The following is an 18,197-nucleotide window of genomic DNA, read 5'->3' as shown; positions in this document are numbered from 1 at the left end:
AGGAAGAAAATTAGTAAGAAGGAATATAATAAAGGTACATAAAATGATGGTGCAGAGAAGGTAGATCAGGTGCTTCCATTTCGCCTCTATTGTAAAACAAGAACAAGGGAACACTGAAGCTGAAAGGCAACAACTTTAAAACTGAAAAAGGAAATAATTTTCCATAGTGCAATGCTAACCTGAGGAACTCACTGCCACAAGATATCATTAAGGCCAAGAACTTAGAATAGTCACTAAGGTGTCAATCTTGCATACATCTGCGCACATGCTTAACTTTATGCATGAGTCTGGTCCTATTGAAATTAATGAGACTGCTCATGTATGTATTTGCAGGATTGGGACCTTATAAAGATAATGAGAATAGCCAGAGTCTGATTAGACAGGACAAAAAAAATTAGAAGAGCTATAAATCCTCATGCTTCAGTGCGTAAGAACTGCTAACCATTGGCAGGTTCTGACATAATTGTCCCTTAGAGTTTCTTGCCCCTTTCTTTGAAGCATTTGGTACTGGCCACTGCCAGAAACAAGATACTGGACTGGATGGAACAACCAGTCTAGTTTATATAAAGATTCTTATGATTCTTTGTAAAATTGTGTTCAAAGCTGAGACAGCACAAATCTGTAAGAAATAAAATTTCTCTCCAAGTTATTTTAAGTATTTCAAAGTTATGTCAGCATTTAATGGTTTGAAATGTCCTTTTAACTCCAAATATATTAGGTTTAAAAGAAATAAAAGTTGGCAAGATTATAACATTTTTCATGATTTTTTAAAAAAGAATTAAAATGCTGAGTTAACTCAGTAAAGTGGCTACCAAAGACAAAGTAGCAACATTTCATAATGATTTTACAACATATTTTAAAATACAATATATAGCAGCAGTTATAATCTATTTGATAAATGTACCTTTAAACTACCATCTAAATGCTTATTTACAAAATAGGTCATTATGGGTACATCAGGTAAAGAAGAGTCACCTTCCAAAGAATTCTCAAATTTAGTACAGTATCATTTACAGATACACATGCTGGAGTTATGATTTTTGTTGCATGGGAACGAAGAGTAGATCCAATGCTTAATTAACAAAGACTTGTCTCAAGATGTTGGTTAAGCTTTTGTGCATAACATTTCCTCATGTGAATGTAGGTTCTTTTTCAACCTAATCCTTAACCTAAGTAGCAGGATGAATCAACTTCCAAAAAGGCAGAAGGGAAGGGTCATTGTGTAACTATAGGTATAGCTATAAAAGGCTATAAAAGGCAACTATATTCATAGGGAAGTAACTTTCCTTTCCATAAAGATAAAATATTCTCCAAGAATCTACACTCAAGAGATAAAAATGCTAGTGGACTCTACTGGTCTGATAGAAAAAGGCAAATGCAATCCTAGGATACATTAGGTGAGGTATAAGATAGGGACATATTAAAGCTGTTGTACAAGACACTGCTAAGATCTCATTTGGAATACAATGTATAATTCAGGTCACCCATGGTCAAGAAAGATTAATTTAAATTCGAACAGGTGCAGAGAAGAGCTACTAGAATGATTAGGGGAAGGGTGGGCTTATCTTATAAGAGGAGACTGGAAGGGCTTGACTTGTTCAGTCTAAAAAAAAAGAAGGCTAAGAGGGAATATGATTGCTCTCTATAAAACACATTACGGGAGGGTGAAGAGCTGTATATGCTCAAGGACAATGTTGGCACAAGAACAGGTATATAAACTGGCCATGAACAAATTCAGGCTGGAAATTAGGAGGTTTCTAATCATCATAGGGGTGAGATTCTGGAAAAGCCTCCCAATAGGAGTTGTGGGAGCAAACTATTTAATTACTTATAAGAGAGAGCTAGACAAATTTATGAGTGCAATTGTATGAGGGGGTTGCTTGTGATAATAGGCAGCAAGGTTCAGCAGCAATGGGGCCCAATTCTAGTTTACATCTTATGTTCCTAAAGTTCATGCTTCAGGATTTCAGCTGGCCACCAATAGGGGTAAGGAAGGGATCCCTCCCACCCCCCACTAGTGTATTCTGGAAGGTTAAAAAACAAACAAAAACAAAACAAAACAAAAAAAACCCTCCTTCCGCTGAAGCATCAGGGATGGCCACAACTGGAGATGGGACATTAGGTTGGGTGGACTAGGGCACTAAGGTGGCACAGAATATTCTCTCTCTCAGATGCTTGGCTGATTGGTTCTTGCTCATGTGCTCAGGGTCTAACTGATCAACACATGTGGGATCAGGAAGGAATTTTTCCCCAGGTCAGAGTGGCAGTGACCTTGGGGTTTTTTTCCACCTTCCTCTGCATCACATGGGTGGAGATCACTTGCCAGGATTATGGTATATTTCATTTAATAATTTCCTTGCCATTGCAGGGCCCCAAGCACTGGTGGTCTCTTCTGTTCTCTGCCTGTGGCACATAATAGTCTAATCTTCCATGGGATGTAATATTTTGATTTCATTTGGCTGTTGAGCTTAGTGTGCAGGTGCTGGTGTCCTGGGATATACAGGAGGTCAGACTAGATGATCTAGTGTTCCCTTCTATCCTTAAACTCTATGACTCTGCTTCTCTTCACTGCATTACACATGCTGCTTGTTTTCCAGAAATCATTTAACTTTAGTGTGTGGAGGGGGGCACAGAGAATGTGGCTGTGCCTTCACTGCTAAAAGAAGTGTGTTTTTACAATGAGACAGCTAACTAAAGATAGTTAATGATGCAAAATTCTAGTGCAGGGGTGGCCAAACTGAGGTTCATGAGACATAAGCAGCTCTTTTACAGTTAAAGTGAGGCTCGCGGAGTCCTCCATGTCCCCCCATTCTCCACCTACCAGACTGGGGTGTGTGCACCCAGGGCTTCTACCCCACTCTTGCTGAAACCCTGAGCACTGGCAGGCCCCTCCCATGGGACTGAAGCCCTGAGGCCCACCACCCTGTCGCAGGGTAGAACCCCCAAGCAGGTGCGCCCTGCTCTCAAACTTCTGATGATTATCATATGTGGCTCGGAGGATCAGTAAGTTTGGCCACTCATGTTCTAGTGAAAACAATGCACTTATAGTTTTTACCTCAGTGTAGCTAGTCAAGGTCAACACTACACTCTACCTGAGGTTTCCTCATTTAACCACATCAACATGAAAACTATCAGTACAATCTCTCCATGAGGATTTTACACTAAGAGAGTAATCTCACTCTAGCTACCTGAAAGTAAAAACAGGCTTCTTTTATCAGTGAAGATATATCCAGAGAATGAGACACACACTATCTCAGTATTTGGCTGTTGTTGGCACTTGGCAGACATCACAAAAGACAATCTAGCACTAGTGCAGTCTATCTTCTCGCCAAATGGAGAAATTCTAGGGTTTAAATACAGTTTGCCTTTCTCCATAGTAAGAGCTAAGTTGTGTAACATTGTGTTTGTTAACACTTTTTCCTAACATGATGCATTTTTCCAGTGTAAACAAGGCCTAAAATGCTTGCTATACTACGCTTCCTTTTTGATTTAATTTTGTTTGGTCAGAAAAGAAATGTCAACTATGGCACAAAATTAATTTTCCATAAACGTATGTACAAACAAGACTTTGTTCACATAAACATTCATGAAGTGTGAATATAAAAGGGGTGAAGATGTGGCAAATCAAAATTCAATTTCTAATCCACCAAAATGATCATGAATGATTTCCCCCAGTATTTAGCCAGCTCACATTGACAAATCTAGAAGGAATTCAAAGTAGTTTTTCTGCAGCTTAAGAGGAGACAATTATTTAGTCTATATTAGATGGTAAATTTCTTTCAGTTAACATAATAAAGCAGTCAGTGAAATCCTGACAAGTAGTAAAGCAGTACTTAGGACACATTTCTCTAATACACAAAATGGTTTTCTGTCTAAGCCAGGGGTTGGCAACCTTTCAGAAGTGGTGTGCCGAGTCTTCATTTATTCACTCTAATTTAAGGTTTCGCGTGCCAGTAATATATTTTAACATTTTTAGAAGGCCTCTTTCTATAAGTCTATAATATATAACTAAACTATTGTTGTATGTAAAGTAAATAAGGTTTTTAAATGTTTAAGAAGCTTCATTTAAAATTAAATTAAAATGCAGAGCCCCCCGGACCTGTGGCCAGGACCTGGGCAGCGTGAGTGCCACTGAAAATCAGCTCACGTGCCGCCTTCGGCACGCGTGCCATAGGTTGCCTACCCCTGGTCTAAGCTCTCAGGAGCAAAATTCACTGAGATGATCAGAAATAGTAAAACCTGCTCCATCTCTGACCAGTTGGTTAAACAAACCAACACAATCTTATTGTCTGGACTAGTTATGAGCTATTAAAGATACCTTTTCTTGCTCCTTTACATTGTATAAAGATGGCATCTGATGTTTGTGGGGTTTTTTTTTTTTTTTTTTTTTTTTTTTTAATATCTGCTTTTTTAAAAAAAAATCATTAGAATCATAAAGACTGAATTTTCCTAATTTTTGTTGGGACACAGTTTGAAGGACTGGAGAAGAACAGTGAAATACAATAGGTGGAACCTAGACTACAGATTTTTCATCCCTGAATTGAAGAGAATGGAAAGAGATGTTGAATCTTATTCAGATGGAAACATTGCAATTTTTGCAACATTCGAAGCTTTAACAGAGTACCACAGTCTGTCCTTATTTACACCCCACTTTCATTTGCAACCACAATGAAGCCAATGGGGTTGCAAGGATGTAACAGAGCAGAAGTTGGCCCAAAGCATTTCTCACTAACAGAACAGCAGTGGGAATGTTAAATCAATTATGATATTCTAACAAAGAAAGGGAAGCCTAGAAAGGAAAGAGAGGCAAGTAAATCTCAGCAGTAGAAATTTACAGAGTCTGAGTTAAGCACATATGGAGACATACACTATATGGTATTAAAAGTTTCCCTCAACTCAACATTTAAAACAATTTAAAGCAATTCTGCTGAAAATTAGAACCAAAGATTTTGATCCTCAGCTGAGATGCCTGTCATGTTTAACAAGACTTCTGTTTTTCAAGAAAGCTAGAAAATAACCTCGCCTCTTCTTTTTGGACTTCATTGCAAGAGTCTTGCATTCAGTCAGTAGCCCAATGAAAGGTACACAATTAACCTATCAAAACAATACGAAGGCTTTAATAGTCCAAACAATAAGATCGTGTTAGTTTGTTTAACCAATTGGTCAGAGATACAGCAGGTTTTATTATACAGTACCCAGAAGTGACACTATGCAGAGCCATCTCAAAGAACTCCAATTAAAGTATGTAACTGAGCTCTTTGAGATGGCTCTGCATAGTCACACTTCTGGGTACTGTGCCGCCTTGTGGTGCCTTACAGTAGAACTTACTCCCAGCAGTTTCCGTTAGAGCACTCTCCGGCCCTCAGACCCTCCCCATAGCATCTCAAAATGTCCCAGGAGTGAGGCTATATAAGGAGCAGAGAATCCTCTATCACTTGCAATGCCAGAGAACAGTAAGCGATTAGCACTCTGACAAAAGAGGGGAAGGTAGGTAGGAAGTGCGACTATGCAGAGCCATCTCAAATAACTTGGTTACAAGTAAGTAACCTTTGTTTAATCTTCGAGCGGCTCTGCATATTCCCACTTATGGAATAAACCGATAAGCAGTGCTGAAAATAACCTGGAGGCGGGGACAGAGTCCTAACTGAATAAAGGCTGCAACTCCTCTCTACCAAATCCAGCATCTCTCCTAGAGGTCAAGTCTAAAGCATAATGCTTATAGAAAGTATGAACAGAACTCCAGATAGCAGCTCAGCTAATCTCCACAGAACGGACTTGTTTAAGAAAAGCAAAAGAAGTTGCCATGGCTCTAATGATATGTGGTCATATTGTCCCACGTATTAGAGTCTGTGCCAAGGAATAATGTTCAACAATACATTGCTTAATCCATCTTGAAATGGTCTGAAAAGAAAGGCCATATCCCATGCGATTTTCAGTACAAGAAACAAAATAAAAACAATCAGGATGATTTATGAAAACTTTTAGTTATGTCTAAATAATAAGCCAGGGCCCTCCTTGCACCTAAAGTAGGCAAAGCCAATTCATTCTTATTAGAATGTGATCGGGGGGGGGGGGGGGCAAATTGATGGACTGGTTGACATGAAAATCAGAAACCATCTTTGTCAAAAACCTGGGATCAAGCCAACAAACAACCTTATCTTTATGGAGAATCAGCGATAAGAGCATTCTGTTCACTCATCTTTCTGGCAGATGTTATAGCAACAATTACAGCCATTTTAATAGATAAAATAATGTGAAGAACACTCAGCAAAAGGGTGGCTTCATCAGCCTGGCTAGAACCAAACTGAAATGCCAAGAAGGGACAGTTTCTCTCAACGGAGGGTACATATTAGACACGCCCTTCATAAACATCTTAGTAGTATTATGTACAAACAATGATCTACCATCAATTAAAGTATGATAGGCAGAAATGGCTGCCAAATGAATCCTTAATGATGAATTACATAACCCTTCAGATTTTAAAAACATCAAATATTACAGAACACAGAGTATGGATGTTGAAGCAGAAGAACTGCCCTTGCCAGTCATCCAAGTCACAAATCTGGGCCACTTTGACCGGTAACATTGTCTGGTTCACTGCTTCCTAGTATTAATCAGCCTATTGTCTAACAGCCAAGAAACAAGACTACTGAAGATCAGATAGACTCAAAGTCCAATCACCCATGCCATCAGATGGAGGGACTGTAGGTCCAGATGAAGAATCCTCCCTTCCTGCTGAGACAACAGATCTGGTGACCGAGGAAGATGCATGAAGACTCCACCAAACAGTTGGAGGAGATCGATCTACTATTGCTGGCACAGGAAAGCTGAGATAATGAGAATCATCCTCTTTCTATCCTGATGTATTTTCCTTACCACTTGGTGGATCAATGGAACAGGGAAAAAGCAAAACATCTGACAGAGATTGGCTTTCCCTGCCATCTCTGGAGCAGAAGAGGTGACACTTCTTGTTGAACCTTCTTGCAAACAGGTCCACATCTGGTTGACCCCATCCAGCAAATATGTCATGAGCCAACTGGTTCTTCAGAGACCACTCATACATCTGAGACAGCGTCTGATGAGATGGTCTGCAGTCACACTGCTCTCTCTTGCCAAATGCAGGGCCACTGGAAACACACTGTGGAGGATGCAACAATCCTATAACCTTATTGCTTCTGCACAAAAAGGAGAAAAGTGAGCACTCCTCTGCTTGTTGACATAACACATTGCAGAAGTACTGCCCATTACTAATTGCACCACTGTTCCCTGCACACAAAAAGGAAAGATCTGAGGGCTAAATGAATGGCTTTCAACTCCAAGACATTGATTTGCAGAATCTTCTCCTGATGAGACAATGTCCTTGAAGAGCCAGATGATTCAGATATCAGAATGTCTCTGAGGACATTCGTATTAATTAACCACCATTCCAAGGAAAGTAAGGTGTTTGGAGGTATAATGACCCACAAGTACAAACTTTCCCGACTTGAACATAAACATGAGACATCCAGTGGTGTAGAGGCCTCATTCTCAGATGGGCAAAAGGAGTCACATATGTAGTTGTCGCATGAAACCCAGAAAAAAAAAATTTTTTTTCGAGTTGGATACTCCTGAGCATCGCAAATACACTGCCTCAAACTCAGAAACCAGTCCTCTGGTCCAAAGGCCCTCCCTTGCACCAGTATAGAACCTATTAACAGAATTTTCTGAGTCCGGCATAGATTTGATTTTGCGGTATTAATGAGAAGATCCAGGTCCAAGAATAGTTTGGTTGCAACAGCAATATTGCTTAACAGGTCCTTGTACACAGTGGCCTTCTATAGCCAATCGTTCAAATAAACGTAAGCAAAAATATCTTGCCTTCTCAGATGAGCCGCTACCACAGAGAAGCATTTTGTAAATACTCAGGGTGCTGTTGAGTGGACAAATGGCAGCACTTTGTATTGGAAATGGCATCCTGCCACCACGCATTCAAGGTTTTTGCTATGAGTGAGACTTACTGAAATGTGAAAATATGCATACTTTAAATTGAGAGTCGTGAACAAATCTAAAAGGAAAGATAAGGGATTATGGAGGCAGAGGTTAACATATGTATCCAAAATTTCCAAATGTACACCTCTACCCCGATATAAGGCGACCTCGATATAACATGAATTCGGATATAACGCGGTAAAGCAGCGCTCCGGGGGCCGGGCCGCGCACTCCGGCAGATCAAAGCAAGTTCGATATAACGCGGTTTCACCTATAACGCAGTAAGATTTTTTGGCTCCCGAGGACACCGTTATATCGGGGTAGAGGTGTTCTTGTTCAGGTTCCTTAAATTCAAGACTACATGAACCCCTCCAACCATCTTTCTTCTGTACCAGAAAATACTGTGAATAAACTCCCTAACCTCTGAGATGTTCTGGCACGTTTCGACTGCCCGTCAGAAGCAATTATTTATTTCTGAAAGAAGAATATCCTTGTGAAATTGGTCCCTGAAAAGGGAGAGGCGAGTGGAATTGTTAGGGGGTAGTTTCTCAAATTGTATGTCACAGCCCTTTTATATCATTTCTAGAAACCATTGGTCCATTGTAACTCATCTCCAAGTGCCAATAAAAATGAGCTAGCCTGTCTCCAAACAAAAGGGTAGAAAGATCCTGACTGAATGGTTCTTGACTCTTGAACGTCCCATCAAATCTGCAGTCTGGTGTTTTGCGACAAGGATATCACAGAGATGGCAGGCTGTTTGGATTTAGACTACAACTTAAAATGCCTTCTCTTATGATGACTGATATGAAGGCGGCTGTGGTAACTTTGGTGCTTTTGAATAGCCAAAAAATAAGAGGACTGGGGGTAAAACTCTCTTAGGTAATGAAAGGAAGGAGTTGGAGGTTTCTTGGACCCTGGATCCCAAAACCACCCTGATCCAGAGGGTCTGGTCTCAATGGCCTCCTTAAGTGGCAGGATCTGTAGACAAGTTTGCCTATCCTTGCAGGTCCTGGGCATAAAGATCCAACAGATGGAACGGGCAGAAGGAGAGTTGCCTTCTCCCAGGCACCTGAGGCACATGGTCGTCTGACACTGGGAAGACATCTGGGCATGATGCACATCATTTAAAACCTGACTGCTTCTTCAGCTTTGGTTCCGCTATAACCCTGACCTACAAAACAAACAAACAAGCAAACTACACTAAGCTAACTAACTAACCCCAATAAACTAACATCAAGGAGAAAAGACTCTGGATCCAAAGATACTGGAGTGGTTCACTTCTGTCCATGCATGTGGTTGGAAGGAACTGGGGTGGTAAAGGGTGCTCAGTCCCTTATATATCCTTGCTCTCAGGACTTTGGGAGATGCCAAGAGGAGGGGTTGGGGTTATGAGAGTGCTCTAACAGACACTGCTGGGAACAAGGTTCTACCATAAGGCACCACAAGATGACACAGTATCCATAAGTGTAAAGATGCAGAGCCACTCAAAGTAGTAGTATCGGTTACATCTTCCAAATGCACTTTAGAGGACCTTTGAAAACTGCAGGACCACACCCGAAAACTAATAATAAAAACCACAGACACAAGAGAAAGATCTGTTCAATAAAATAAATAAATCAAATATAACCTAACACTAAATATATAGACAGACTATTTTTTAGAAAATGTAGCAAAACATATATTTAAACAAAGTAGATACTAAAGGTCAATTTTAACAGTGAAAAGCTACCAGAATGAAGATGATGTTTGAGAAACAAATTTGTGGATGTATGGCTCCTGCAAACACCATCGTAAAAAAAGGAACAAAGGATTACTCATCAAAGCATACTGTACTTGTAGTATATGCAACCCAGAATGAATAGCAGAGCTTTTTAAAAAAAGAAAGTCTTTGCTAATCAAGTAATTAATAAGGATCCTGGATGCCATTCATTCAAGATCATATCAGTAGAGGAGCATGGCTCCATAGATACATTTATTGTTAGGGGGAAAAAAAGAGAAGACATTTCTAAGATAGTTTGAATTCATCTTTATATAATGGTCCATAATATTATCTTACATTTATATAGTACCTGTCATTCTAAAGGATCTCAAAGGCCTTCAAAAGCTTTTTAAGTACAGGAATTATATCACCTACCAATGAAACACAGTCACCTCTGAGGTGGAAACATGGCAGTTATTTAACTGCACATAAGAACAAAGTACTATTCAGAGGACTGATCCAAAACCCATTTGATGTCTTTCCATTGATTTCAATGGGTTTTGATCATGTCTTAGAGAAGAAAATTAAGAATACCACATCAAAGAAGAGCTTTGTGTAAGTTCAAAAGCTTGTCTCTTCCACCAACAGAAGTTGATCCAATAAAAGATATTATCTCACCCATCTTGTCTCGCTAATATCAAACTAAAGTCACCATGGAAATTTTTGGTAGACAGTAACTAGCTTTCAGTATTCCTCCATATCAAATTCATATGCCTCATCTTCACCTTCAGAGTCATCCCAATTCCACCTGCTCACGTCTCATCCCTAGTTGCATGATACTCCCCTGAGCATACCCTACACTCTGACAAATCAGTTCTGCTCCCTTGATGCTCCCTTTGTCTCCTGCTAAGTGTGCTCTCACACTTTTGCTCATGACACTGCCAGTGCCACCCCGTGTTATGCAATCTCTCTTCTTTCCTTCCAAGTCACCATTACATTTTGCTATTATCTTTCAATCACTAGCCTTCACCCGTATTTACTCCAGATATTGACCTAAATCTGATATATTATTTTAAAATGAACTCTCAAGAAGCATGTGTAGCAATATGCTTATGATCTTACACTTCTATAATGCTCATCCAAGCATGCCCTTCTTCCTCGTTCCTGTTTTCTTTTTTTTAAACCATTCCTTGCTGTGTTGTCTATTTCAGAATGTAAGTAACTTGAGTCAGAGATTTGTCTCATTTAATTGCTTGTGAATCCCCATAGTACTAAATTAATCATAATCCAAACAGGAGTTTGACTAGGACATAAAAGGTACACACCCCTTGCAAAACTGGAAATATGAGAAAGGAACACATTTCATGTTTCAAAGCTAGCTGTATAACAAGAAAATAGTAACTGTTCCTATATTTGTAATGCAGAAAAATTAGGGAATATAGTTATTGTGACTTACATAACTACATACAAATATTTTAGTCTTAACTGAAGTAACTTTAGATTAAAACCAATTTTTTAATATTTAATAATATAAAATTTTAATATTTTCTTCTCTTATCAGATGACTGATACCATGTAGAGATACTTCAGGAAAGAGAACAGATAGTACTTTCAGGGATCACATTCCAAATAAGAGCTTCAGCAATATGTTAGTAAATTGTTGTTAAATAAAAGAGCTATTTACTTTTTACAAGATTGCCACAGACACATGAAGTTCTGTCCAGGTTTTTTCACTTGCTCGCCATGTTGACTTGGTGCTGGGTATGAAGAAGGCTGCAAATTGATCTGCTGGCCCTGTACTTGCATTGTTGGTACCGGTGTCACAGGTGTGCTCTGTAGAAAAGTTTCAAACACAAAGGGTTAAAACAACATATTAGAAGATAAAAACACACACTTTCCAGTTTATTCTGTTGCTTTTTATATTACACTTTATTAACAATGAAGTTTTAGATTTTAACCCACTGAATTTTGAGTAAGTGGTAACATATGTAATAGTGAAACTAGAGGAAAATATTATTTGATAACCCTTGAATTATGTTTTGTACAGATTCTTCTGGTATCTTAATTGCTGTAATTTAAACACAAATTCAAATACTGAATTATGAATCAGAGGAACACAATATTTGGTTACTTCTGCAGCATCTACATGCACATTAACAATAACTATACAGGAGTAGTGAAGAGTCATATTATTAATTATTTGAGAGTGTAGTTTAAAGTATGAGTTACACAATTTTTGGACACTTGTCACATACTTTAGACCTTTTCTGTTCTGCTTACAAGGAATATTATTCACTAAATCAATACACCTAGAACACCTAAACTGAACCCTTTCACAGAGGATTCAATGCACTATCTTTACAAGTCAGTAAGTAGATAGGTAAAATGAGGCATCAAAAGTTACTACAGTACCACTTTTGAAAATCTCACCCACTCTCTCTCTCTCTTAAATGTAAAATGACCCAGTGTGATTTTGTTAGTGTATGGAGAACTAAAGGACTTTCTCATGGACTCCACACGAGCAAAGATTCTTTGAGTTCCTGTAAAAAAAATTAGCTTATGTATCGTTATAGAGAATGCTAGAAGCCTAGCATTTCTGACCAGCCATATAACATAACAATGTGCTTTATGAGGAAGTAAAACCATTTCAGTATGGAAATCCCCCCTCCGCCCCCCCGCCCAATGTTTCAAGGGACTGTTTTTAAAAATGAGTAAAAATAATCTTTTTTTCCCTTTACAGGTCACTTTTAAAACTCAGTATGAGCCTTTTTGGTTCTTTATGATATAAAAAGGAAGGCTGAAATGTGGATTCCCCTGCCCTCAAAAAAGAGTATGTTTCCCCCCCTGTATGTTGCTTAAAGCTGAAATACAGGTCTTTCCCATGCTATTTTTCCTACATGTCTTTGGACAACTGGAGCACTAGTAAGATGATGACATCAAAGATATTAGAGCCACTGAACAACAGAAATTCAACAATTTATTTGTTTAATTTAAGGCTAAAAGAGCTCATGATACATAACTATGACCTTCAATGAGAACTCTTCAAAAAATAAAAACTTGACACTCCTAATTTTCCTAAGGCTAAAAACCAAAAACATCAGTGTGTATAAAAGGACCAATTAAACCCACTTTTCAGGCTTCCCTTTATACACAGAATCATAGATATGGAGGTCTCTTCCAGTCCTAAAGAAGTCATCAATTCCAGCCTCCTGTGCTGTGGCAGGCCCACCTAAACTAGACCATCCCTGACAGCCTGTTTTTAAAATCCTTCAATGACAGGGATGCCACAGTCTCCCTTGGAAGCCTATTTCCAGAGCTTAACTACCTGTATAGTTAGAAAGTTTCCCCCACTATCAACCTACATCTTCTATGGGGCATATTAAGCCCATTACTTATTGTCCAACCTTCAGTGGACCTGGAGAACAATTGATCACATCCTCTTTGTAACAGCCCTTAACATATTTGAAAACTGTTACCAGGATCCCCTCCCAGTCTTTCTTTCTCAAGACTAAAGACACTCAGTTTTTTTAACCTTTCGCCATAGGTCAGGTTTTCTACAACATTAATCATTTTTGTTGCTTTCCTCTGGACTCTCTCCAATTTGTCCACATCTTTCCTAAAGTGTGATGCCCAGAATTGGACACAGTACTCCAGCTGAGGCCTGCTGAATGCTGAGCAGAGCAAGACATTTGCTGCATGTGACTTACATACAACACTCCTGTTTATACACTCCATAATGATATTAGCCTTTTTGGCAGCTGTATCACATTGCTGAGTCATATTCATAACCCCCAGATCCTTTTCAGCAATACCACAACCTAGCCAGTTATTCCCCATTTTGTAGTTGTGCATTTGATTTTTCACAAGTGAAGTATTCTGCATTGTCTTTATTAAATTTCATCTTGTTGATTTCAGATCAATTCTCCAATTTGTCAAAGTCATTTTGAATTCTAATCCTGCCCTCCAAAGTGCTTGCAACCCCCTCCAGCTTGGTATAATCTACAACATTTACAAACACACTCTCCACTCCATTAGCCAAGTTATTAATGCAAATATTGAACAGTACCAGACTCAAGACTGATCTCTGCGGGACTCCACATTTGACAGCAAACTACTGATAACTGCCCCAGGTACGGTCTTTCAACCACTTGCGCGCTCACCTTATAATCATTTCATTTACACCACATTTCGTTAGTTTGCTTATGAAAATGTCATGTGGGACTGTGTCAAAAGCCTTACTAAAATCAAGATATATCACATCTTCTGTTTCCCCTCATCCACTAGGCCAGTAATCCAGTCAAAGAAGGAAATTAGGTTGGTTCGACATGATCTGTCCTTGCCAAATCCATGCTGGCTATTCTTCATAACCCTATTATCCTCCGGGTACTTACAAACTGATTGTTTAATAATTTGTTCCAGTATTTTTCTAGGTATCAAAGTTAGGCTGGCTGGTCTATAATACCCCGGATCCTGTGTGTTCCCCCTTTATAAAGATAGGTACTATGTTTTTCTTCTCTAGTCTTTTGGGATCTCACCTGTCCTCCGGGAGTTCTCAAAGATAATTACTAATGGTTCAAGATTGCTTCTGCTAGTTCCTTAAATACCCAAGGATGAATTTCATCAAGCCCTGACAACCTGAATAAATCTAACTGATCTAAATATTCTTTAGCCTGTTCTTTCCCTATTTTGGCTTGCATTCCTTCTGCATTGTTGTTAATATTACTTGTGTTGAGTATGTGGACAGCATTAACCTTTCAGAGAAAACTGAAGCAAAATAGGCTTACATACATCAGCTTTCTTGATGCCATCAGCTCTCCTACCCCGCTCAGTAGAGAGTGTATGCTTTCCTTCGTCTTTCTCTTACTCCTAATGTATATAAGGAACCTCTTCTGATAGCCTTTTATGTCCCTTGCTAGATCTAACTCATTTTGTGCTTTAGACTTTCTGATTTTGTACTCCTCCTTAGCAATTTGTGCATCATGGAAGAGAAAAAAGGTAAGGGTCAATTTTTTCTTTTCATTTTCAAGTCACCTTAAAAAATTATGTACAATACTTTGCTTAAGTCTTTTCAACATCATTCCTCAGTATTTCTAGATTAGCGTTATGGCAACTGAAATCAACAAACTATTTAAACATGTTTCATTTGTACACTATACTTGTATGGTTTTCTCTGCTGTTTCTTACAGGTACACCTCTACCCCAATATAATGCAACCCGATATAACAAGAATTCGGACAGAACGCGGTAAAGCAGTGCTCCAGTTCGATATAACGCGGTTTCACCTATAACGCGGTAAGATTTTTTGGCTTCCGAGGACAGCGTTCTATTGAGGTAGAGGTGTACCATATAGAGTACTCATCAGTTACTCAGGAAATACCAACTCTGGCAAACCATAGGTAAGCACTATTGGAATTGCCAAAACAGTAAAACAAAAAGAAATTTGCAAACCATAAAAGAAAGGAAGGGGAAAGCTTACAAAAACATTATGAAACGTTTGTAGCACCTATGGTCCATGAGTTAAAAAAATATGTCTGCTGCTGCCTGAAGAAGAGGCATTGATGTCCAACTATCCATAAATAAGAATAACTTTTGCAATTATACAGCGGTTTTCATCTTAGGATCGCAAAGCTATTTTGCAAGTACTAAACAATGAATCCTCACAAAACACCTTATGTTGTAGGGAAATTAAAGTGGACACTATATGAATGACATTAAACAACAGTAAAAGAAAATTAAGATTGTAAAATCAAACACTCAAAAGTTAGATTGCCCATGCAACCTTAATTTGCCCCCCTTGTGCATCTGGATTATGATACAATCGTTAATTACACAATTACATTTTTCCACAGGACTCCTGCTTCATTCAATATACAGGACAGATTGTGCTTCAGGAATAAGTCAGGGTTCTGTAATGGAGGACACGGGTCTGTAAGCCCCCATCTTGTTTGTTGCTTGACGTCGCATCCTTAATATTCTTTTAACATATTTTAACTGTAATTTCCTAAGTTCAAAATAACTGAAAAACAGAAATTTAATCCTGCGGAACCATACTGAATTCCCAAATAGGTCACCAGCAGGGTTGGGACCTTTACATAAACAATACAGATCTCTACCACTTGAGCTCATGGAATATATGGTAGCAGTAGAAGACTATCTTCTATGTGGACCTAACACACACTTTGGCAGTGGGTTTCACAGCTATTTGTTAGATCATCAGGAATGTAGAGACTCCAGAATTCTGGGTTCTATTCCAGGTTTTATAGAGGAGTGTTCTCTAATGGTTACAGACCCTTCTGTTCCTAGTACCCTTCCACCACAAACAGCTCCTAACCCACTGCCTCCTGATCATCTTCCCTCCCCTCACTCATTCCTGCCTGGCTCCAGACTCCATCCCTATCCTCCCCATTCTGTGGCTCCTGCCCTCCCAAACTCTTCTCTCATCCTCTCCCCTTCCCAGCTCCTACCCTTCTTCCCACTCACTCTGCTTCCGCTGTGTCCCCCCCCATCCTCTGCCTCCTGCTCTTAAGCCTCCCCTTCCCCCCCCCCGCCAGGTTCCTATATTCCCTCTGTTGCTGTCCCCCGCACTGCTCCTCATGCCTCTGCATTCCTTCAGGCAACTTCCTCCTTCTCCTCCATGCTGCCTGGCTACCACCAGGGGAGAACTAAGAGCACTGGAAAGAGTCTCCCTGCTCTCAGTTCCTATGCCTGGTGACACAGAAGCTCCTATAGCCCAGGGATGGATCACGCTCAGTTAGTTACAGATAGTATATGAGAGAGTCTGGTCAGCACAAAGGAGCGGTAAAGAGATGGAGCATGGTCATTGCAGATGGAATAATTGGAGAATGTAGCTGTCAAATTCTAACAAAAATCTACTGAGCACGTGTGAACTGAGATTTTTCAGCAAACTATAACTTGGCCAAATGTTGGCAGTTTCATGGGGATGACAAAAGGCACATCCCTGACGCCAGAATAATCTCGCCTGCCAAATTTTAAGTCCCCGCTCCAAAGCACAAAAGCATTAGAGCTCTTAACAAACAGGTTTAACAATTTTTTAAACATAACTATATTCCCCCCTTCATTTCATTATAAGAAATGGCTGACGGGATCTACCAGAAATTAAAAAAAAAATCTGCCTGAAACGAACACCTCACATGGAAAATTTCAGACCAAACTTCTGAAGTTTGGCAAAGTTATAAGCAGATGAAAACAGCATCTTATAATGGAAAGTGTTGGGCAACTGTAACTGTAGACTTCACTACCTGTTCAGTCTGTAATAAAGAACACAACAGTGGCATGCCCAAATTCTTGAGATCATTTCTTGTAGGGGGCATTACTTCCAAAATGCCAGCAGAAGCAGTATGTCTACACTGCAAAGTGAAGGTGTGACTGTAGCATGGGTACTTTTAGGTGACCTTGTAAATAAGAAGCAGGCAGCAGTATCTCCCGTCAATGTAAACAAATTTGTTTGTCTTAGCGATTGGCAGAATAAAAAGTAGGACTGAGTGGACTTGTAGGCTCTAAAATTTTACACACAGTTTTGTTTGATTGCAGTTATGTAATCAAAAACAATTCTGCATTTATAAGCTACACTTTCATGATAAAGAGATTGCACTTCAGTATTTGTATGAGGTGAATTGAAAAATACTATTTCTTTTGTTTATCTTTTTTACAGTACATATATTTGTAATAAAAATAATATAAAGCAAGCACTGTGCACTTTGTATTCTGTGTTGTAATTGAAATCAATATTGAAAATGTTGAAAAACATTCAAAAATATTTAATAAATTTCAATTGGTATTCTATTGTTACAAGCGCAATTTTTTAAATCGTGATTAATTTTTTTAGTTAATCGCGTGAATTAACTGTGATTAACTGACAGCCCTAATATAAAGCATAGGAGAGAGACAAGGTGGATGAGGTAATATCTTTGATTGGACCAACTTCTGTTGGTGAGAGAGACAAGTTTTTGAGCTTACAGAGCTGTTCTTCTAATATTCTGGGACCAACACAGCTACAACCACACTGCATAAAAGGTATTATATTCATTTAATTCATGTTGCAATCCATGTCTCAATGCTCATATTTCAATGTTACTCAACCTCCTAACCTCAGGCAACTCTGTTAAAATTGGTAAATACCATCTTCGAAATAAGGCCTCCTACTATCCTTTAAATTTCAGTTTTAGATAAAATGTAAGCACAAACACAAAGGACCCGGCATCTGCAAAATCCAGCAGTCTACCCTACCAAAACACCTCACTTTTAAAATGACTACTCTAGTCAAAGGGTCTATACTGGGTTTTGAGCCACCAGCGAAGCTACACAAGTGCAAACCCTGTAGATGTTGTATGTCAATAGAAGAGTCAGCTGGAGTAAGTTACTTGGAGCAAGTTGCAGGAGTACAAATCATGGTTAACACCAGTGCATTAGCACAGTGACTAAAATGCAGTGTATACAAATCCATAAAGGTAAGGAAAAAACAAAACAGCTGGTACACAGTGAACTGGTAACAAAACTGATAACGATTACA

At 39.1% G+C, this 18,197-nt stretch overlaps 1 protein-coding gene across 1 annotated transcript in view; it reads right to left on the bottom strand.

Annotated features, from left to right (window-relative positions):
• ARID2 (AT-rich interaction domain 2) overlaps nucleotides 1-18,197 on the bottom strand; it is a 149,907-nt gene that overhangs the window by 24,480 nt on the left and 107,230 nt on the right. Inside the window, exon 16 of the mRNA XM_026648766.1 lies at nucleotides 11,352-11,500. Coding sequence (XP_026504551.1) covers nucleotides 11,352-11,500 — 149 coding nt within the window. The remainder of the gene's footprint in view (nucleotides 1-11,351; nucleotides 11,501-18,197) is intronic.

This window comes from Terrapene carolina, unplaced genomic scaffold (genome assembly GCF_002925995.2).
Source record: "Terrapene carolina triunguis isolate 2854851 unplaced genomic scaffold, T_m_triunguis-2.0 Scaffold68, whole genome shotgun sequence".
Lineage (NCBI taxonomy): Eukaryota > Metazoa > Chordata > Testudines > Emydidae > Terrapene > Terrapene triunguis.
This window is presented reverse-complemented; position numbering and strand designations above follow the sequence as displayed.